Source organism: Urocitellus parryii, chromosome X, assembly GCF_045843805.1.
Source record: "Urocitellus parryii isolate mUroPar1 chromosome X, mUroPar1.hap1, whole genome shotgun sequence".
NCBI lineage: Eukaryota > Metazoa > Chordata > Mammalia > Rodentia > Sciuridae > Urocitellus > Urocitellus parryii.
Window position 1 is genome coordinate 116,997,451 of NC_135547.1, and position 24,429 is coordinate 117,021,879.

The following is a 24,429-nucleotide window of genomic DNA, read 5'->3' on the forward strand; positions in this document are numbered from 1 at the left end:
TTAACCCAAGCTTATTCTGACATTGAAATGGAAAATTAAAGGAACTAAAATAAGGGACTGGAGTTGTGGCTCAGTGGTAGAGTGTTCACCTAGCATGTGTAAGGCATTGGGTTCAATCCTCAGCACTACATAAAAATAAATAAATAAAATAAAGGTATTGTGTCCAACTATAACTAAAAAAATACTAAATAAACTAAAATAATGTGGGAGTAGCCACTTCACACAATTTTAAGATTTACTACATAGGGCTGAGGCTGTAGCTCAGTGACAGAGCACTTGCCCAGGACATGTGAGGCACTGGGTTCAATCCTCAGCACCACATAAAAATGAATAAATAAATGAAGTATTATGTCCATCTACAACTAAAAATAAAATTTAAGATTTACTATGTAACCTCATTAATCAAAATACTGTGATATTGACAAAGGGATAAACACACAGATCCAAGGAACAAAATAGAGAACTAAAAATAGACTCACACAAGTATGGGCAACTGATTTTTGTCGAAGTTATAAAAGAATTTGATAGACAAGGATAGGTAGCATTTTCACCAGTGGTATTTGTAGCAACTGCATGTCCTTAGGTAAATCAGTGAGCCTCCATCCAAGCCTCACTCATTATATGAAAATTAATTCAAAATGGATTGTAGATTTAAATGTAAAAGAAGAAATCTTTTAGAATTTAGACAGGAGAAAATCTCTGAGCCCATGGGCTAAGTGAAGAGTTTTTAGACCTGATACCAAAAGCATAGTCCATAAAAGAAAAACTAAATTGAACTTCATCAAAATCCATAACTTTTTCTCTGAAGAAGATAAAAAGGGGCCTGGGGTTATAGCTCAGTGGTAGAGTGCTTGCCTAGTATGTGTGAGGCACTGCGTTTGAGTCTCAGCACCACATAAAAAATAAATAAAGGTATTGTGTCCATTTATAACTAATAATTTTTTTTTAAAAAAAAGACAAGGTACAGTTTGAGTATATTTGTAAACATGTATATGAGACGAGACTTTTAAAGAACTCTCCAAACTCAACAGGAACAAAGAAAAGCAATCCAGTTAGAAAATGGATAAATGAAAAGGCACTTCACCAAAGAGACTATATGGATAGCAAATAAGACTCTGAAAAGATGTTCAACATGGTTAACTGTTAGTTTGTTGTGATTTTAATTTTCACTTTCCTATCATTACAGACCTATTAGAATAGCCAAATTTTAAAATGGTGATAAATATTGGTGAAGATGCAGGCAGACTAGATCTCTCATACATTGCTGTGGGTATGTAAAATGATGAAGCCCCTATGGAAAACAGTTTGGCCATTTCTTAATAAACCAAATGTATATTGACTATATGATCAGTTGCATTCCTAGGCTATTTTCAGAGAAATGAAAACTTACTTCACATAGAAGTTTGTACCCAAATGCAGACATCGTTATTTGTAATATTAAAAAATTAGAAACTGAAGATAATTCAATAGTAAATGATTAAACAAGCTGTGGCACATCCATACCATGGAATAATACTTAGCAACTGAAAAGGAATAGGAGTGTTAATACACAATTTAGATGAATCTCAGTGGAATTATGCTGAGTGAAAAGAAGTTGCATGCTGTATGATATAATTTATATAACATTCTTGATATGATAGAATTATAGAAGTGAAGAATAGATGAATAGTTGTCAGGGATTAGGAAGAAGAAAGGATCAAAAAGAGGCAACATGGGTATCCTGGTGGTGATATACTGTTAGGTATCTTTACTATTGTGGTGGATGCAATGACCTCCAAATGTGATAAAATGGCATAGGACACACATATAAGTACCTGTAAAACCAGTGAAATCTGAATATAAGATCTGTGCACTGTACCAGTGTCAGTTTCTTGGTTTTGACAGGAAATTATGTAAGATGTTACCATGGAGTAAAAATGGATTAAGGGTATATGGAGTCTATTTGTTTTGCAATTTCCTGTGACCCTGTGATCATTTCCAAATAAACAATAAGAAACAAAGAATTAGATAAATGTATTTTTACTGAAAACCTTATTTCCAATCATTGTACTAATGAGAATAAAAGGCTATATCCTTCATATTAAAACAACTCAAACCAATAGCCAGCTAGCATCATGTTTGATGGGCACATATTATAGTTTTATTAAAATTATGCCTGCATAATTTGGTCAGTTTTATTCCACAGTTCTTCCCCTTTCCCATCCCTCCTGCTCAATTCCCTTTCCCAGCTTCATTGTTCTCCCTTCTATTTTCATGAGATCCCCTCCACCCCGCACCAGCCATTTCAAATTCCTTATTTCTCTAGCGTTTATAGATGAGAGAAAACATTCGACCTTTGACTTTGAGTCTGGCTTATTTCATGTAGCATGATGTTCTCTAGTTTCATCCATTTACTAGCAAATGCCATAATTTCATTCTTCTTTATGGCTGAATAAAACCCCATTGTGTATATATGCTACATGAAATTGACCAAATTGTTACATGTATGTACGAATATATCAGTGAATTCCACTTTTGTGTATAACTCTAATGCACTGATTTAAAAAAAAATAATAGAAGACCAGTATAGTAGAGGAAGGGAATCAGAGAGGAGGGGAGGAAAGGGGATAGTACTGGGGATTGAAATGGAGCAAATTATATCCATTTCTGAATATGTCAAAATAAACCCTATAATTATGTAAAACTATAATGAAATAATAAAAACAAAAAATTTTTAAAATATGCATGCTATTTTCACTTCTATTTTTATATTCTCAAAGACCTTGCTAATGCAATTAGGCAAGAAAATAAGAGAATTCAAAAGGAATATAAAAGACAAGTATTCATAGATGATATAATCATCTACTTAGATAATCTGAGGAAATTTATAAAGGTTTGTTAAAACTAATGATAATGTGATATTACACAAAATGAATTCAGAAATCAATAAGAAGCTTTCCTGTTTACCAGTTATAGCTGGTTAGAAATTATATTGGTGAAAACTGTCTCATTCAAAATAACAATAAAAATATTTAATGTCTGGAAATAAGCATAGCAAGGAGAGAATAGGACGTAAATGAAGAAAATTATTAAATTACATTAAAGAATAATTTGAAAAAATTGGGAGACAGCTATGGTTCTTTAATGTAATTTAGTTTCAATAGGAGTTGAGGGTATTTTTTTTAAAGAATTGAGCATAACTTTTCCTTGTATCTTGAATGAATGTTCTGATTTTTTAAGAGTTTTTTAGATTTCTTTAAGTAGCTCTCAATTATTTTAGAATTTATGTTAACAGTTAAAATTAACAATTTTTATTAAAATGCTCTTAGTGTTTATTCTTAACAACTATACCACTATAATTTGTGGTTATCTTTTCAGAAAGAAGTCTTATTAGCTTTATAAGCCAAGATTGTATTTATACCTAGAGTGATTTTATATAGTTAATTGGATTATTTCTTAGTAAATTCACCTCAGAATTTAAAACTCTTTATATTGAAATATAGATCATACCACACAAATACTGTTAAGTAGAGTCTGATTTATTGTGTATTTGAGCAAGTCCCACTGTCTCATTCCACTTACTTGTAAGCTATTAAATGCTGTCTTTTTGTATATAAGGATGTTTGTAAAGCTTTGTATAAGTTGAATTATTTTAAGTGATTATTAACAGTTAACAGTTGTATCATCAACAGTGTATATTGGATTCAATGCAGTAGACATTTAAGCATCACTTGTTTTATAGATGAAAAAAGAGGTCATGGCGGTTTTGCCATAGTTATAGCAAAATAAGAACATGGACTTTGAAGCCAGCATGATGGTTCATCTGATTTGGATGGAAAGGCTTCATTGATCCTCTGGAAATTGGCCTAAAGAAATCATTAGGTTTGTTCCTAAGAAATGTAAGTGGGCTAGTTAGAGCAAGGGGTTCCTCAAAATACCCTCAAATATAAGGATTTGTCATTTCCCCTGGCAAGATGAGCAGAAAGAAAGAAAAGCTGATACATTCTGAACACCCAGTATGGCTAAACATACTGAATTGACCACAGCCTTTGGCAAAACAAGTATCTGATTCTTACAGATAAGAAAACTGATTCACATCAAATCACTTGCCCAAAGTCACACCTATGAAAGGACAAAAAGGCCAGGTTTGGAAACTTGTTTGTCAGCTTCCAAAGCCCATAATCATTTGTCAAATCGTTAAGAGTCATCTAAGGTACCTGTTTGAAAAATAAGCTGCTAAGCCATGGGGCTTCTGGAAATTCTGATTCAGTTTCCATCTGAGGAAAGGCCACAGTGCTGGGGACCTTGAATGCAGGGTAAGCAAGACCTCTACAACTGAACTATGTCCCCCATCCCATTCCTGTGCAATTTAATAGGAATCTGAAGTAATTCTGATCATCAGGCAGGTTTGGGAAATACTGCCATTTTGTACTAAAGAGGTAGTGTCTGAAGGTATTGGAGAGGCAAGAGTTTTTTTTTTTTAAGTTGATGCTTTACTAAAATAAAGTTGGATGGTAGAAATTGAATTACAAAATTGTTAGATTCCTTAATCTGCACAGAAAAAGAGTATTTTATATTTAGCATTTTTCTTTTGGGTGACAACATTAAGTGACATTATCTTTGTTTACACTAGGGAATGAACATACCACTGATGGATATATAAAAAAACTATTTTGAATGCAAACAGAAGGGAAGCAGAAATATAAAAATTCCTTAAATATAAAATCACTGATTTCTTTAGGTGTAAAACCCCACAAAATCTTAAATAATCTAAAATTTTAATCCTTTAAGTCAAAGGAGCATATTTTCAAGCTGGAAGAGTTCTCAGCCACATATTTATGGATGAAGAAACCACACCTCAGAGCCTTGCCCACACTTGGTGGCCAACTTTTGAAATCCATGTAGGTCAAGGTTTCATACAACTCTTGGGACTGTAGATAAGTACCATCAAAAAGTGACTTTTCCAAGGTCATACTGGTTTCTAGAAGTAAATCTAGTATTTACCTTATATTCCTTATTTTAATTGATCTAATTTTGTTTTCTTCATTACCCTACTGAGAGTGGATATATTTAATGGAATCATTTTTACTATGTATTATTAATATTATTATTAATATTTCTGATTAATGATAGAAAAATGAACCATAACCTTCTTAGACTAGTGTATTTAAATAATGGACACTTTAAAATATGCTTGTTAAAGAACTCCAGTTTTCTCTACTTTTTTTTTACAAAATTTTACTGTATGAATAGAGATAAATGAGCATAGTTAGATGTTTGTACATGAATTGAAGCAGTAATACATTTCTAAGTACAGATAATAGTAGCTTTTGTATTCAGACTTGGGTTCAATTATATTCAAACCTAAAAGCTCTGTGATCTTGGACAAATTAATAACCTTTTTCTTTATATAACAGTATACCTAATTGTTTATTAATGATTAATTGGAATTAAATGAAAGAATATGCCTAATACAGCTAGCTCTGTAGTTTGGACAAAATAGGAAGTGAATAAATGATAGCTGTTATTATTTACTTCTTGATAGTAGTTATTTAGAAGAATATTAATTTCTGAGTGAGTGCTTTAGTTTGTTTCTTTAACCAAATTTTTTATAACAATCAGAAAATGTCATGCTTTTAAGAATTTTAGATTTACTTGAAGACCTAGAACATGGTCAGTTTTTATAACTTTTCATAAATACTTGAAAAGAGCCCATAGTCTTTTTATATAATGAAATTCATCATCTGCCTATCCTAGACAGGGCACAGTGGCACATTCCTATAATCCCAGTGGCTCAAGAGGCTGAGGCAGAAGGATCACCAGCCTCAACAATTTAATGAGACCCTTTCTCAAAAAAATTTAAAGGGCTGGAGATGTATCTTAGTGGCGAAGCACCATTAAGCTCAGTCCCCAGTACAAGAAAAAAAAATATTGTTCTACCTATCCTAATACAAATTATTTCAAATGCTTTGTCCTTATTTTGTTTACTTTGCTAGTTGGTATTAGTGTGCTAAAATTTTCTCATCCACTATGTTTCCATTGATTTCATGTTATAGTACCAAAGCATCTACTTTTGTGTTTTGTGGTTTGTCAAGTCTGTGGTTAAATGTGCTGTGCTATTATGCACTTGCTCTTTTTGATGACTTTGTGTTTAAAAAAAAAAAACACATGCTAATTGTACAAAATCTGAAAAAATAGAGAAATATACACAGAAGGAAATAAGCGTCTGTATTCTTACTATGAAAAGTCATTATTAAAAGATTTTTATGTGATTAGGAGTTTTAGATTTTGTGGTGGAATGTGTTCTTCACTTTGCACAGGATATTAGACTTTTTGTGTATGCAACAAATATTTATTGTGTACCTATTGCGTGGCAGACATTTTGCTAGGGGCTGGGAATACAGTACTTTAAAATATTGATATACTCATCTTGGCTTAATTTCCTCATTTTTAAATTGGTGATTAAAAGTTTTTAGAAGCATCAAAGATAATTAATAGTGTTTAGCATTTACCTGGTGGGTAAGAGCTCAGTAAATTATACCAATTACGATCACTGTGTATATTCAATACTGATTATATCTTTAGTCCAAATAAAATGACCATTTTAATTAGCATAAGGTTTTTGCCTTACATTTTGTTTTCGGTGTTAATGTCACAAACACTTGCTTTCTTTTTCTTTACGTGTCTCTATACTTACCTGTTTTGGAGGGATTACTTTAATTAAAAATAAAATCCAAGATTTTTTTTGTGTGTGTGTGGTGCTGGGGATTGAACCCAGGGCCTTGTGCATGCAAGGAAAATCCAAGATTTTTTGTGAAACATTTTTCAATGCAGAGTAATAAGTAGTGTAATGAATTACCCTATATCCATAACCCAGCCTCAAGGATTATCAACTCCTACCCTGTCATTTCATTTCTACTTAGCCTTTCCAACCCACCCCACAACCTTCTCCTCTCCTGCTCCAGAGGATTATTTTGAAGTTAATCCTAGAAACACCAATTCAGATGTAAATATTTGCATTTATACTTCTTAAAAATAATGACTTAGAAATATATACCTACCTTACTCTTATCACTCATAAAAATATCAATAATTCTGTAATAGCATCAAATACCTAGTAAGTCACTCTTTTCCACATTTTTAATGGCACATTAAAGTTGTACATAATGGCAGAATTTATTGTTATATATTCTTATATGAATACAATTTAACAATATAATTTGACCAATAACATTCCCCAGCATCCTCTCACCACCTAGTCCCTCTCCTCTACTGATCTCATGATTTTCACGATTTCATGATTTTCATAAGAACTTCCCCCCACCTTTCTTTTCCTTTTTCACTTCTAACTTCCACATAGAGAAAACACATGATCTTTCAACTTCTAAGTTTGAACTGTTTTGCTTACCATAATGTCAAGTTCCATCCATTTTCCTCCAAATGACATAATTTTACTTTTCTTTAAGGCTGAATAAAATGCCATTGAGTGACTCTTTACATTTTTTATATTATTACTTTTGGAATGAGTTCTGTCATTTTGTTTCTTGTGTTTTTTTTCTTCTGCCATATGGATTGTTTTGTTTGAGGAGGTTGTGAAATATAGAAAAATAAATTATATAGCTAGAAAGATCTGGGTGTGAATTCTGCTTTTGCCAATCACTAACTTTGCTGATCCTTCCTTTCCTCAACTGTAAAGTAGGGGTAATTATACTCACCTCATGTTCTTAGGGTTGAATGCGATGTCTGCATAAAGGACTGTTAATGGTATTTGCCATTTATTATCTTCTTTAGTGATTTGGACTGTAACGATGTCTATTTTTTATTATTGTGTGTTTTTTTCAAAATATTCTAAAATTTATTAGATAATTACTAAAAATAGTTGTTAAATATCCTTGTAGGAAAGATGGAGTATTTAGAGTCTTTGCTTCTCCTATTACCTCTTTTAAGTCCACATTAATTTAGCCTGAGGTGCTTTTCTTTTATATTGTTTATATACTTATCAATTTTTATTCATTATTTACCCTTTCTTTTAGTAGAACTAATTATTTATTCAGTTATTTTTAAGTTGGTGTCAGTATACTTCAATAGTTCTTTCCCGCCTCAAATATTCTTGAACTATTTTTTGATTCTCTTTTGATGGTCTAAGATGTACCTTCGAACAATTTGTTTTAAAAAGATACTATCAGGATGATGAAATTTTATAAGACTTTGCAAATCTAAGAATAATTTCCTGTGACCTTTGTACATGAAAAACTAGGGTGAGGTATAAAATTCTTAGATCTTAACTTTTCCCTTTCAACTCCCTATAGGTCATTACTTCATTGTCTTCTGGCAGTTTATTGTTGCAGAGGAGAAAGCTGAGGTCAACCTGATTCTAGTTCCTTTGAAATAACCTATTTTTTTCTGCTTGTATGCTTGTAGGATTATATCTTTATCCTTGAAATTTAAAAACATTTGCCAGGACATGTCTTGGTGTTGATGATCTCTGTTGAACCTTCTCAGTCTCCAGTCTCAGGTATTTTTTTCAGAACTGGAAAATTTTCTTGTACTTTTGATTAATTAAATTGCTCTGTTTTGTATTTTTTAGGAACATCTGTTGTTCATAGATTATTTTTCTGTCTTGTCTTCCATAGTTTTAAAATCTTTTTTTTTTACTTTTTTCTTTTTTTTTTTTTTCATTTACTCAAATTTGTCCTCTGTGGCATGGATTCTGTTTTCTGCAGTGTCAGTTCTAATACTTGCTATTCATGATACAAACTTAATTTTGGCTACTGTGTTTTCATTTCTTTATTCTTATCTCAACATGTCTTGTGTCATAAGCAGAATTCCCTTTAGGGGTACACTTTAAAAAACATGAAGTGGATTCAGGCCTGCCTAAAGCTTATTTTCTGAGGCCACAACCACAGGACCAGAGAAAATAAATAAAAATAAAAGCTTCTGAAAGGGTCCTCATAAACTTAGAAATGTAGATATAACCAGAGGTCATTTCTACCCTAGTCTAGGAAATAGAAAAATCTTGGGTACTAACAGGTCTTTGGTAGCTAGGGGAATAATAAAGCAGGTATAAGGGCACCATAACTAGAAATAAAACTGATTTTTCTAATTACATTTATTGTTTTTTCTGTATAAAAATACATAATAAGTGTATATAATTTTGAAAAGACAGTACAAAGAAGAAAATCCTATGGCCCAGGTAACTACTGATAAGATTTTATGTTTTGCCAATGACATGCACCCATGCTGGGAGGGAGGATGCAAACTGGGGTCATACTGATAGTTTCGTATCCTTTTTAATTTAATATATTGCAAACATATTTTTGCATCATTAATTTTTCTTTGAGGCCCTAATTTTAACCATTTAATAGTATTCCTACATATTAATAGATGTATTATGATTTATTTAACCAGTCCCCTGTTGGTCATTTAGATTGTTTTCTATTTTTCAGTATAATGAGTATGATGAATATCACTGTACATAAGTCTTTATGCACATCTCTGATATTTCCTTAGGATAAATGAGGAGCTGATTCTTAATCCTGTCACGTTGGTAAGGATTATATACATTCCTTATTAAGAATATAAAATGCTTGTTTCTTATTGTTTCAATGTGATTGCATAGAAGATTCTTTGGATTCTGAACACTGTGATGTTACCTTAACCAAAGTTGGAGGGAGGTTTTTAATGCCTCATACTCGGTACCTTCATGATGAAACACCTGTTACATAAGTTTTGGGCAGGAAACCTCTGCTGATATCAGGAAGTTTGGGAAGGCAGATAATACTTGTGGAAACTTGAGGGTGGTTTAAAAAAAAAAAAAGTGTGGTCCTTGCTTGTTCCTACAACCTGGGTCTCCATATAAATACACTATGGCTCTGGACCCTTTCTTTTCTTCTTCCCTTCCTATTATTTCAGACTGTTTTTTCTTTGTCAGGTATCCTTTTCTGCCAGTGTTCATATGTACATTTCATTTATAGGTAAGAGAATGTCAGTAGTTGATATGTCTTAAAAAAGGTCAAGGTTGTATTTTATCAATCTGATCATTTATTCAGTCCTAGTATACTTGTACATGATGATCTGCTGGACTTGAAGAATTTTTTAACTTATATTCTTCAGAGATGTCACAATAGCCTGGAAATGTGCATTGTAACATGCCATTACAGCAAAACAATCTGCTTAATAGGGTTTCTTAAAATGATTTTCTTAAAATTAAGGAAATATTCTTATTTTTAACATGTCAGCATTTCCCTGAAAAACACCTAGGAAATGCTCTAGAAGTCCTGAAACCTTGGTTCAGAATTACTGATTAAACTGTTGTTTTCTAAACCTGGAGGATGATCTTAAGTGATAATTTTATACAATATTGAAGGTTGTTTTGAAAGTAATTCCTGCTGAAACTCAAGCAGTTTCCTTTATCTGATTTGTTCTGATGAGACCCATGTTGTAGGTTATTCCAATTTGTGACTTTTTACACATTTCAGACTAACAAAATAAAGCATGATTAGCATTTCCTAACCTTTTTCAGTATTTCATATCATATTTGCATACGTACAATCTGCCAGGCTCCAGTTTTTTTGGCTAGGAGACGACGTGGTGGGATGAGAGAGGATAAATACATTTGCCTCACTTTTAAACTATTTTTTGGTCCATACTCATTCTTTAGCTACATTGTATAGAAATATAGCACACATATTAAAGATTTTTTCCACCCTAGTTGGCAGGAAATTGACTGTAGTAAGTGGTAAAACAGGCATCTTTCCTATACTTCTTCATTGCTTTACATCTTTAGAAGTTATCTGAGAAATGTAAACATTACACAGCCATTTGAGGCAAATAGGGAAGAGAAGTAGCATTTACTGAGCATCTCTGTCCCTTGGTGGATCCTTTACAATATCCCTATGAGATAAACATTATATGCATCTTATGAATGAAAAAATAGGCTCAAAATGTTAAGTAACTTACCCAAGTTCAAGTACTACACCAGTAAGTGACAGAGCTAAGGTTTACATCCAGTAAACACATCTTTAAAACATGTTTTTATCTATTTATTGCTTCTTTAGAGAAATATATTTTCCTGTTTAATAAGTACTGTTCCTTGAACTTTGGGAACTATAGAATGTACAGTATTGAGTCAGACTGCTAACCCATGGAACCTAATTGGTAATGAAAACAGGATCATTTTTTCAAAAAGAAAATGTAAACTTTTCAACTGCAAAAGTAAATTTATGCTCATTTCTAATAGATAGCATTTGAATTCTTGTTTCAAAGATAGAAAAGTTTCATTGTAATGGAGACGCTTTTGGTAGAAAAAGCTTTGTAAAGTTTTTCAAATATGTATTATAATATCAACTTTCATATTTTCCTACTTTAAAAATTAAGTCATTCAAATGATATTTATTTATTTGGGGACTAGGGATTGAACTCAGGGGCACTGTCCACTGAGCCACATCCCCAGCCCTATTTTGTATTTTATTTAGAGACAGGGTCTCACTGAGTTGCTTAGTGCCTCACTTTTGCTGAGGCTGGCTTTGAACTTGCGATCCTCCTGCCTCAGCCTCCTGAGCCGCTGGGATTACAGGCATGTGCCCCCGGGCCCAGCCAAAACTTAATTTTCCTAAAATTTTTGGTACTGGGGATTAAACCCAGGGGTGTTTTACCACTGAGTTATATCCCTAGCCCTTTTTAGTTTTTATGTTGAGACAAGGTCTTACTAAGTTATTTGGGATCCTCCTGCTTCAGCCTCCTGAGTTGCTGGGATTACAGGCATGTGACACTGTACCTGGCAAATTGTTCAAAATTTTAAATCTTTGCTAAACTTGGAAAGGAAATCGATACTTTTGCAAACGGTAGAGAATAGAATACCTTTTAGATCATGTCTCACTTAATTTTTTTGATTAGATTGCTTTGTTTATACTGTTAGCTGGGTAGTTAAGAAAGTATATTGGAAATTTGTGGATGACATGAAGTTGAAAATAGTGACGAGTCTGATTGACAAATTTAGAATATAATCTCTAGAAACTGTAGCAATGGGTCAGAGGTGGAAAAGAGGAATCAAGAATAAAATTCAGTGGGTAGAGCGCTTGCCTGGCATGTGTGAGGTACTGGGTTTGAATCTCAGCACCACATATAAATAAATGAATAAAATAAAGGCCCATCAACAACTAAAAAGTACATATAAAAAAGAATAAAATTAAGGTTTTATTCATGGAAGTAATAACAGGGATAGAAGATGTGGGGCTTAGTTGTAGTATAAGTAAAGAAAATAAGTATTTAATCTACAGAAAACTCACTGAGAGTCAAAAGTGTGTTGTTCAGATACCAAAAGTAATGCAGATGTGAATTGCATTTATATGAGTGTATTATCTAGGATAAGGGAGGTGTTATGCCCTTTACTCTGGATTGGTCCTACTAAGGTTGGAATGTTAATTCCATTCTTTAAGATGAATTGGTATTTACTCAGAAAAGAGGAGGGTGACAAGTCTCATCTAAAAGAAATAATAACAAAGACAGACTTGAGGAAACTTGAGTTATCTAGGGAAACTGAGATTCAGAGTAATTTATGGTCATAGATGTAGATTTACTTCCTGTGAATTTGCAGATAGCCTACAGACAAGTTCTTCATTTGTTAACCATTTGTTAGTAATCCTTAAAGTGAATTTGTGGCTGAGGAAAGTTACTAGCAGGCAGTGCTTTTTCTGAGATAATGTAAAAGACTGCCTGATGAGCCTGCATTCTTATCCTGGTGGTATTCAAACATAGGCGATAACAAGGTAAAAAGAATTAGAGCACATGATGTGTAGTTAAAACAGAAGACATTTGAGATCCTTTACCAGTCCTAAGTATTTTAATTTCAAAATCAAAAGGACTTGATGGAGTATTATTTTATCTTCCTGAAACTACCTTACCTTCACCTTAATAGTAATTTGCATTGGTACAGCTCTTTATCAAATGCTTTCTTATGAGTTATTTCAGTTTTGACTCAATAAATAAATCTTTGGGTAGATAGGGAAAACATCTCCATTTTGAACAGATAAAGTAATAGGCTAAGAGAGAAGTCTCAAATCTCAAAGTTTATAAGTGGCAGATCTCTGGTTCTACCCCTAATCTACCAATTCCAAGTTCAGTGCTGTTTCTACTGTATTGGTTTGCTTTAAAATGAAGTTATAAATTGTGATACTTGTTATGAATACATTGAAAATTACAAGGAGCAGATGGTTGTCAAATTTTATTTCCAAAATAAAATTTTGGAAATTAGGAAAATGTAAGTGCAGCTCAAGTTAGACCAAGTATTAAAAAAAAACCCAAATGATGAACAGACATTGAGCAGATTTGTGTTATAGAGGATAATGGTTTACAATTAATGAGAAAATGTAGTTTGGGCTACTAGATGAATGATGGTGCCACTCATTAAGAGAGCAAATATAGGAGAGGGGGCAAGTTGGTGGGCCATAGGTAAGGTGATTGAATTTTGGACATAATAAAAATAACACTGATTACTAAATGCCAGGTATTATGCTTAGGGTTATGTATATTTTATCTCATTTAATCTTCCACAACAACTCTCTGAAGATGAAACTTTAAAAATCTTCATTAGAGCTTAGATTAAGCTGTCCAAGGCTTCGTAATTGTAATAACAACAGGATTTTAAATGTATGTGTTTGATTCCAGAAACAGAGTTCTTAAGAGCTAGTTTAAGGTTTCTTTGGGGTGTTATGATAAAGACAATCAGTAGCCAGTCAAGTAAATAGTAGTAGCTTTTAGGAGAAAATAGTATCCTTGAGACAGTTGGATGTGTTTACCATAGAAATGGGCAATATTGTAGCCTCTGAAAATGTCTTAGGAAACTAAAGATGTTCTACCTGCCTCCCCAATTTTCCTGCACATTAGCACCATTTTTGTGCTTTATAGTATTATATAGATATTAACTAACCCAGGAACATCCTCTGTGAGTGGGTAAAACTGAAGGGTACCCTTTGTATAAGTCAGTAGACCTTCTAGGATGAAGGCCATATTTTATTTACCCTTTCTCTCCAGATCAGTACTTAGAACAGAGCATGAATGAGATGGAATGTATGAGATGGAAATAGGGATGGGAAGATTAGAGAGAGGAGTTCAAATTTAGAGAAGCTGCCCCATGTGGTGAATGGAATAATAATAGGTGAGCTGCCTTTATTTCCCAGTTTACAATTCTCATAAGACAGTTAGCTTAGATCTTTCTGTACTTGTTGAATTAACGAGTAGTCAAAGGACTACTCCTTTTTTCCAGTGAGGGAATGAGAGAAATCCCTGTGTTCCTGACTTCTGTTTGTTTGTTTTTTTTAAATTACACAAGTAATACATATTCATTGTAGACATTGTAAACATATTAGAACATTCAAATAATAAAACAAATAAACAATTTAAATTGTCTAAAATTCTACCACCCAGATAGCCACTGTTGACATTTTGGTGTATATCCTTCCAGAGTTTTCCCCATACAAATATATGCATATTTGAATGTATATATTTGCTTAAAATGGGATCATTACAATTCATATTGTTTCGTAAACTCCTTTTTCACTTATTACATGTGACTGTCTTTCCATGTCAATAAATTACATCTTTATCATTATTTTTAATGACTGTATAGTATTCCATTATATGGATGTACCATAATATATATTTAACTAGTTCTCTATTGTTAGGAATTTAGGTTTCCAATTTGGAGTTCTTTTTGGAAAAAATTATGGTGAGCATTCTTGTATATACATCTTTGTGAACTTGTCCATTTAAAAAAAAAAACAGAAGTAGAATCAATGAGACATTTCAGAATTTTGTGTTTTTTTTAATAGACATAGATTGCCTTCCTGAAGGGTTGTGCTGATTCACAGTTTTTCCAGTAGTTAATCCAGAATGTTCTTTTTTTCCATGCCCACTTTAGCATTGAGTGTTGCTGTTATTTGTAAACCATTATGTATTTGAAAGGCAAAAGGTATCTTCGGGTTAAATGCATTTTTGTGATTGGTACTAAGGCCAAATGAACTTTTTCCCCTGTTCATTTCTGTTGAGGTTCATGTTTTTTCTTACAGGTATGTTAAACAAAGCTCTTTATGTATCAAGGATATCAACCCTTTGTCATATGTTACTTTATTTTTTGTAATCAGTTTGTCTTATCTTTTTTTGTGTCTGGCAGAAGAAGTTTTAAAGTATTATGTATTCAGATGTCATTTTTTCCTTATTATTTCTAACCTCCTTACTCCATGATTATTATTCACCTATATTCTGAGACTTACATAATTTTATTTTTTGACATTTCAATGTTTAATCCATCTGAAATTTATTTTGATGTAGAAACTAAGCTTAATTATCTCTGAAATAATCAATGTTTCCCTGATTAATTTTTAATGAAGTTGGAGTTTAGAATGTGTTTTGCCATACATAATGTTGTAAATGCTCTTTGGTGAGGCTTAACTAAGACCATTTGCAATGCATTTAACTATTGAAATAAACTCAAGGGCTCACCTGGAAAGGTAGTCATCATTTGTTATATTATTTCATGGGAAAATATTTTTTATAATTTCAAATAATTAGTTTACAGAAGAACTTTTGAAGCACAACCTGTTGGCAAATTTGCAATTGCATTCTTAGATGGTGGTTCTATTTCATTAGAGCACTATAGAGAAAATATTTCTGAATTAGTGTTTTTTTTTTTTGTCTTCATTTAACTTTGTGAAATCTGTTTTGGTAACTTTCTACTTGATGTGCTTTTCACAGAATGGACAGCAAATTATGGATGAACCTATGGGAGAGGAGGAGATTAATCCACAAACCGTAAGTAGAATATTGTATCACAAGGGATAGAGACAAATCAGATGCCACAAAATTATTCTTATTTTTAAACTGAGCAAAGCAATCATTTTACAGTATTAGAAACTTGTCACTATCTCACATTGAATTTACCTGTGCATGTGTCAGAGGGCACTGTGGATTTAACCAAGGGGCATTTTACCACTGAGCTACACACCACCCTTTTTTAAAATTCACTTTCCCATGTTTAAAACCATCTCTTTATTTTGATGTGTGTGTGTGTGTGTGTGTGTGTGTGTGTGTGTGTGTGTTGCCAGATATTGAACCCAGGGCCTGCTGCATGCTAGGCAAGCAGGCGCTCTGCCTCTGAGCTACACCCCATCCCCACACCAGCCTTTTAAAAATTTTTCTAAATTTGAGAGAGGGTTCTGCTAAAATGCACAAGCTGGACTTAAACTTGATCCTCTTGCTTTTGCCTCCTGCATTGCTAGGATTACAGGCATGTACTCAGCCCAAAACATATTTTTAAATATGTCAGTGACTTTTATAAAAAGTCATGACTGACTTTTAAGAGAATAATAAAACACATTGCTTTATATTGTCAAGTTTTTTATTAATTCATTATAGCTATCTGCAGCTTAGTTGTTAATCTTGGTATTATACACATAAGACAAATATTATTTGTTTACAAAATAATTTGAGCTTCATTTTCTCTGAAAATACGTGTGTTGCACAACTTGGTCTTTTCATTCAGTATCTTTTTATGACAGTATATATAGATCTCTTTTTAAATGGTTACCTCGTATTCTAATTTTATCCTATTTGTTTTTGTCAACTTGTGTTTGATTAGGTGTACTCTTAGTAAAGGATGAAGTGGAACTAAGGATATGGACATATAAATTTCAATAGACTTTACCAAATTGCTCTTTTAAAAGATTGTAAAAATTTCAGTGTATAAGTACTAGTTCAACCATTCCCTATTCAATACTAGATATTATCAGAAAATATTTATTTCATCAGTCTAAATAAATAATAGTTTCTCATTTTAATTTGTATCTCAGTTGATTATTTGGTTAAATATCCACACATTATTGATTGACCTATGTAGTCTGTCATTTATCCATTTTTCTTTTTGGTTATTTGTTGTTTATTTATTTGTCTATATAATCTCTGAATATATTCTGAATATTAACTCCATATCTGTTGAATACCTTTGAATTATTTTATCCCTTTTTTTGAACACTGATTTTTGTCTTTAATTGTATGAATACAGAAGTTTTCATTTTTAAATGGTCACATCTGGCTTCTGGTTTCATGTTTTAGTTAGAATATCCTTCTTTGCACCACAGTTATAAAAATATACTCTTACATTTTCATCTACTACTTTTTTTGGGTTTTGTTGTTTGCGGATTTTGTTTGTTTGTTTGATCTGGCTTGGGTTTTGCATTTAGATCTGTGATCCACTTGGAATTTTAGTATCTCATATGAGGCAGAAATCTAATTTTTCTTTCTAAATAGTCCACTTTCTTAATCCTTATTTATTGAATAAATAAAATTCATTCTTTTCTCACTCTTTTGAGATACCTCTCATCATATTTAAAATTGTGTTATACCCCAAATATAAGTATTCTAGGGCCTCCATAACAAATTACCACAAACCGGATGGCTTTAAATGACAGAAATTTTAATATCTCATAGTTTTAGAAGTCTGAAATCAAGTTTTTTTATATGTGGCAAGGCAAGTCTTTCCACTGTTTTACTTTTCAAAATTGTAGTCTTATGCATTTAATTTTCCAGGTTAAACTTTACAATCAATTTGTCAGTTACTCCCTGAAAAATATATTGGGATTTTTGTTAGAACTGCATTAAATTTATAGATTAACATGAAAAAAATAATAAAATTGAGTCTTCGCATCCAGAAACAACATTTATCCTGATATTCTTTTATCAAAATTTTATAGCTTGTGACACAGTTCTTATGCATTTCCTATTAAGGTAATTTGTAGTAGTTTTTATGTTGTAAACAGGATTTTGTGCTATGTCTTTCATCTGGATATTGCCAGTATGTATGTACATACATATACAGTTATGTGTTTCTATATGCTTTTTAACATTTGGGAAAGTTTACTTTTCAGAAATCAGATTGTCATGGACCTTATGTCATCTAGGGAAGAGTGAGACCAATTTACTCTTCTGCTTTAAAAACCCCTGAATAGTTTTGTGCTTTCTTTCAATAAAGTTTAAACTCTTCAGTGTGAATGACCATGCTGTGTATTATAAGTTCTTTACATACTTCTTTCCACATCCTCTCTGGCCATCCACCTAACGCATTAGCTTCTCTTTTGCATCTGGGCTTTCATAGGTAATGTTCTTTCTTTCATATTTTTTCTTACCAACCCTCTCCATTTAATTCCTAGTCATCATTAAAGTCCAAGTTTATATATAATTTCCATGGATACATCTTCCCAAGACAACTACCACTTCCAATTCTGACATTTTTCTTTGTGCCACTATACCAGCTTGTGTATACCCTAATGGCAATACCACACCAGATCCCATTTACTTGTCTGTATTCCCTACTAAACTGTGAGCTGCAATGACCTAGTCTGACTTATTCCTTGTTTGTAGTACCCCATTGCTATTAAGTATTTTATAATTAAATGAAAGTATGGATTTATTTTAGCTACCATAGGGACCCATGCGTGAGGTCTTGTACCTGGGGCTACCTTCAAATTTGGTCTACATTTCTACCCACTCCCAAACCATTTGAGGCGTTTTATTTCAATGGTCTATAGTATGTATTTATGTATAAGCAAGTGTAAAAACAGTCAGTGTTAATATTGATTTTCCTGATTTCAACTGCCTTGTTTCTTTTTAAAAATATTCCTTTGGAAGGGAAACCTCCAAACCTTCTATTCTCTGTAGGCTAAAATTAAAGCATTATTATATGGCTTTATTATATGGCTTGTATTTTTTTATGGCATTAGTAGCTCTTAAACCTGTGGAAGAAAAAAAATGCATTCTAGAGATAGGTAAATAGGTACAGGACAAACATATTACTAGTAACTTGGATAAGGTTGTTCAGCAGATCATTCCAGATTTTAAAAATTAGGGTTTGGTATCAGATAAAGCCCTAGTATTTAATATTACTTTAATGGTATTAAATATAAAATATTGTCAAAATGTATATTTACCTTATACTTTTAAACTGTTCTTACGTCTAGTACACAATCAGAAGTTTTGTCAATTAATAATTTATATGATGAAAGTTGAAATGTTGTATTAGTTATCTATTTAGTGAATTACACATTATCTCAAACTAGCTGAGTATGGTAAGTATGGTAGCATATGCCTATAACCCCAGCAGTTTGCAAATTCCATGCCAGCCTGGGCAATTACCCCATCTCAAAGAATAAAAAATAGTAGAGCTACAATCTCTGGGTTCAGTCCCCAATGCTGAAAAAAGAAATTACTCAAACTTAGGTCCCTATTTAAAACTATACACATTTATTATCTCGGTTTCTGTGGGCAAGAAATCTAGGCATAGCATAACTAGATCTTTTGGCTCAGAGACTCTCCTAGACTGCAGTCAAGGTGCTGGCCAAGGATAGAGCCTTATCTGAAACTTGACTGGGGAAAGATCTGTTTTCAAGCTCATATGGTCATTGGCCCAGATTCCTAGCCCACAGAAACTGAGAGATAATAAATATAATAGGGAACTTGTCAACTGGTGGGTGTTCTTGTAGATTGGTTGATCCCTTTTCCATGGGCTAGAATGCAAGGTAGTGATTATAAGCCAGTTCTGACTAAGACAAGACAGTCGAGAGAACAGAGTAAAAACATGAGAGAAGAGACCAGAGTCCCTTAATAATCTAATTATCTAGTGACACCTCTTCACCCTAAACTACCCTCTTACCTATGAACCACTCTTTGAGAAAGACAAATAGGCACCTTGTTTGCGTAATTGCATTTTGGAGTGTTTTTCTTACAGCACATTAGTCTTTATGTAACCAATTCTAGTCATTGATTAACCAAGTTCTTAATATATATTCAGTGCCAGGTATTCTGCTACCTTGTTAGAGGCACAAAAGCATATAAGGAAACTTGTAATTTTAAAATGGCAAAATAAAGCTGTTTTGGTCCTCTTCTCTGGGAAGTTATCACCCCAAACAAAAAGGTGAATAAGAAACATAAACCTAATCTTTGAAATCAGAAAATTTCTATAACTTGAACAAGAGATAATATGAAAAGTAGATGGAGCTGGGCATGGTAGCACATACCTGTAATCTCTGCTACCATGGAAGGTGAGGCAGGAGGATTGCAAGTTTGAGGCCATCCTGGGAAATTTAGTGAGACCTTTTCTCAAAATAAAAAAAAAAGGGCTAGAGGTGTAACTCGGTGGTAAAGTGCCCCATAGTTTATTCTCCAATACCACAAAACAGCAACAACAAAAAAGTTAGTTATAAAGAAAACCAGAGAGGCTCTAGACTTGGGGATCTCAGGCACAGTAGGAGCTATGGTGAGGCACTGGGCTAGAAACAGGGAGGTCAAGTAAATCCTACTACTGAATGGTGATAGAGCCCCACTCTACCCACAGGTCCATGTCTTCCTGGCAGGAGACTGGGGTGACCTTACCTGAAGAAATTTGTAAAAACTTCCTACTTGGCTGATAAACCTACAAGAAAGCTTTCCAGTTGACCAGGCCCAGAACATCCAAGCCATTTCTACTGCCTGACACACAAACACTCACCTTCCCTTTCTCCCCCTGCCTTTTTTTTTTCTTTTTCTTTTTTTGAGGTGGGGGTCTCGCTATGTTCCCAGGCTGGCCAGGTACTCCTGGGATTGAGCTATCCTGCCTCAGCCTCTCAAGTAGCTAAGACTATAAGTGTGCAGTGCTTTACTCTGAAAAAGCCAAATATCAGATGTTTGAGGAAGGCTTCCAACATGAAAGAATAATTTTAGAGGAATAGACAATACAAGATAAAGAAATGAAAAGCTAATGTGTTTGAATTGATTCCCTAAAATAGAATGTTTGCTATTTCTTTTTAAAAATCATAAAAATATACTTATAGAAATTAAACATTATAGGAATGTTTTACATTTTAGTAGAATATTTAGAAGCTACAGTAGAGGAAAACTCTCCCAAAATAAATAGTAAGACAAAGAGATTAAAAATAAGAAAAAAAGAGCAATCTCCTATTTAACAAAGAGGAATTCCAAAACAAGGTATAGGGAAATAAATAAACAAAATAAAGGTAAAAAACACCAGGAATAAAGGGAAGGCCCTAAAAGTTTTACAGATTTTAAAAAAATCATATATAAAGGATTGAATATAAGAATATTATTAGAGTTTTCAATATTGAAGTTAGAAAACAATAATGCCTTTAAAATGCTTAGTGAAAATGATTGATTATTAACTAAGATATTTTCAGACATCACCTATTTTAGGAAGTTGCTGGATAAAGGGCTCCACCACACTGGAGAATTGTTAACTAAGAAAAAAAATGAGATGTGGTATTCAGGAAACAAAGGATCCAACACTACAAGCCTGATGAATAAAGGAGGCTTCAGAAGACTAGTTCATTCAGTAGGCTTAGAGAGCACTCAATTCAAATTGTAGCAGACAGACAGATGGCTCCAGCAATGCTGTCCTCCAGAGCTGGGGATGGAGGTTGTACTAGTATAGAAGTGATGAATTCTCCAATAGATTGGAATATTGGAAATTCGCTGGAGAGACTGTTGCAGGGTGGGAAAATTCTGAGAGATAAAAAGAAAACAAGTTTTGGGCCTGGGGATGTGGCTCAAGTGGTAGCGCACTCGTCTCTCTCTAAAAAAAGAAAACAAGTTTTAAAACAAAGCAAAAGTTGTACACTGGAAAAATACGAAATGTAACTAAAGTACCTCATCAATGAGCAATGTTTAAATAGACACACGAATTGCAAAGACTAATGGACTTAACCAAAATTGGCAATAGGAATGCTAAGTCATCTACATAATAGTATGTCTAAAAGTAATATCTGAAATTAATGAGAGTACTATTGTTATTCATCAAAAGAGGTAAATACCAGAGGGAACTACAAAAAAGAGTTGAAAAGGTACTAAGAGTGTAGGGTACTGTTGCTTTTCAGTTATAAGCCTAGCAGCAATCTTTGACCCTTTAACCTTCTTTTAGTTTTAGTTGGACACTATATTTTATTTATTTTTATGTGGTGCTAAGGATCGAACCCAGACCTTTGCACATGCTAAGTGAGTGCTCTACTGCTGAGCCACAACCTCAGCCCTGACCCTTTAACCTTTGATGACAATTTAACTAAAATTTTAGAAGTAGGTATACCTGTGTAAGAAAATGAAAATTCACAGAAGACATGAAACTTAACTTGAGGTTTGAAGAATAGAGTTTTGAGAAGTAAATCTCAATATTGGGGTGAAAGCATTCTCATGGGAAATGGTATAAACAGAAGCCAAAGTTAGGGGCAGGGTGATGAGATATGTTAGAGGTAATTAAATTGGTTTGCCTAAAAGGATAAACATAAAGGATAGCCCATTTTCTCCTGAATATAAAATATCTTTACCCAGTCCTTCTTAATATATTGAGATAGTCAATGGAATGCCTCCTGAATAGATCTCCTAGGTTTCTATTCCTGATAGAATTATTTTGTTTTGATTGGATTTTTCCTTTATCCATACCTCATCTTTCCTGTTTCCCTTTGGTCTTTGCCCCAAAATCTGCTTCTCCCATCCATATCTTAGATCCCCTTGTCTTCCATCCTCTGGAACTTTAATGCTGTTTTCCTTCCTTCTGACTTTCTAAAGGTTCAATCCTTTCTGGTCTTTACCCACCTAAAGTGAGTATTTTATGTATCTCATAAAATAGAAGAAAATTTGTGCCACTAAATTGATCTATACCAGAAGATTAACCATCATCACCTTCTTCCTTGCCCAGTAATGTTTGCTTGTTAACCCATATTGATGCATAGTTAGTTTAATTTCTCACACAATTAACTTAATGCTAACCAATACCCTTTGTTTTCTCTGATTTCTGTGAGACTAGGGAGGGAGACTGCCTCTATAGAAGAAGTTAGAATGCCTCTTATAGCACTTCAAAATGAGTTATACTCCATGTATATATAATATGTCAAAATACACTCTACTGTCATGTATACCTAAAAAGAACAACAACAAAAAAGACAGCTACCTAAACTCCAAAATTGTCTATCCTTTCTCATCTGGCCAGAGGAATCCATGCTCTGCATGATCCAGGCTGAAGAAATAGGGAGTCTTAACTGTTGAGGTACCCTTGGTTATCAAAGAAGAATTAAAACAATATCCTGCATAATGAGGAAATAGTTCTCTTAACAGTTGATGCAATACCAGCAAAGTTCCTTTTGAGGATTGAAAATTTAAGGAGACAAATAAGTACCTAGCACAAAGTAAGAGCTTAATAAGTGTTAATTTCCCTGTCCTCTTCCTTCCAGAGGCTGGTCTTGCTTTCTCAGACTGTTCACCAGGGATAAAATATCCCCCCTTAGGAACCAAGATGATAGCCAGTAATTTTTTGGCTGACAATAGGCCAAAATTGTGAAATGAGTTGTTTTCCCTTAACTTGATCCTTTGACCCTCTCATTCTTCTTTCATTCATTTATATATAAATAAGATAAATGCTATTTGGTATTTGCCCATTCTGGCCCCAGACTCTTGGGCTTAGGCAATCCTCCTGTCTCAGCCTCTTGAGTAGCTAGAACTAAAGACTCCCCTCTGTTTCTTTTTTTCATAGCTCTTATGTCATAGTCATGGGCATAATTGTTAAGAATTAGAGAAAACTTTTTAAAAGTAGTACACAATGAGTATCCTTAATCTGAAATTACAAAATGCTTTAAAATCCAAAACTATTTGAGTACTCAAACAGTGCCACAAGTAGAAAATTCCACACCTGACTTCATGTGACAGACTGCAATAAAATTGTAGGTACACTAAAAATATTGTTATTTTGAGGTTTAGTCTTGTGTCCCATCTCCAAGATTTCTCATTATGAATTTGTAAATGTTCTCAATTTTTTATATATTTTTTAGTTATACATGGACACAATATCTTTATTTTGTTTGTTTATTTTTATGTGGTGCTGAGGCGCAAACCCAGTGCCTCTGTCACTAAGGCACAACCCCAACCCTGTTTTGTTTTTTTTTTTATTTAATTTTTTTTTAATTTATTTTTTTTACTTTGTTTTTTTTTTAATCCAAAACAGTTCTGGCCCAAGCATTTTGGATAAATGTTATTCAACCAGTAGTGGTAAAACTGGTTTAAACAGAGAGTGCAAGTGATCTCAAAAGCCAGATTAATTAATAGCATCTCTGTGGAGGACATAGGCAATGTCCTGCTCTTTTCGAATTCCCCTGAAGTCCTGCTGGGCTGGTAGCACTAGTTTTTTTTTCCATATTCCACTCATACTGTTATTCTACCTATTGTTCATATAGTAACCATAAAGCTCCAGTGATGTGTGTGATGCCCTTCATAAAATCCAGTTACTGCTTACCTGCTGGTTTCCCCCCATTTCCTTAAAACTTCCCTCAAACTGCCTTTATACTTGCATCTGAGCATCCAGAATGATACTCATAGCTATGAGTCTAATACATACTTAATTCTCTCTTGTAGACATTGTAGTTCAAGCAC

General features: G+C 33.3%; 1 protein-coding gene across 4 annotated transcripts in view; it reads left to right on the forward strand.

The window, feature by feature from the left end:
* Window positions 1-24,429, forward strand: part of Rps6ka3 (ribosomal protein S6 kinase A3) — a 107,731-nt gene that overhangs the window by 13,844 nt on the left and 69,458 nt on the right. For 3 of the 4 annotated variants that reach the window (XM_026405456.2, XM_026405458.2, XM_026405457.2), the window contains exon 2: window positions 15,730-15,786. In XM_026405456.2, the coding sequence (XP_026261241.1) occupies window positions 15,745-15,786 (42 nt within the window). In that variant the 5' untranslated portion in view covers window positions 15,730-15,744. Of the gene's footprint in view, window positions 1-8,460; window positions 8,495-9,489; window positions 9,527-15,729; window positions 15,787-24,429 lie in introns of those variants that run through there. The other variant, XM_026405455.2, reaches the window with a different exon arrangement.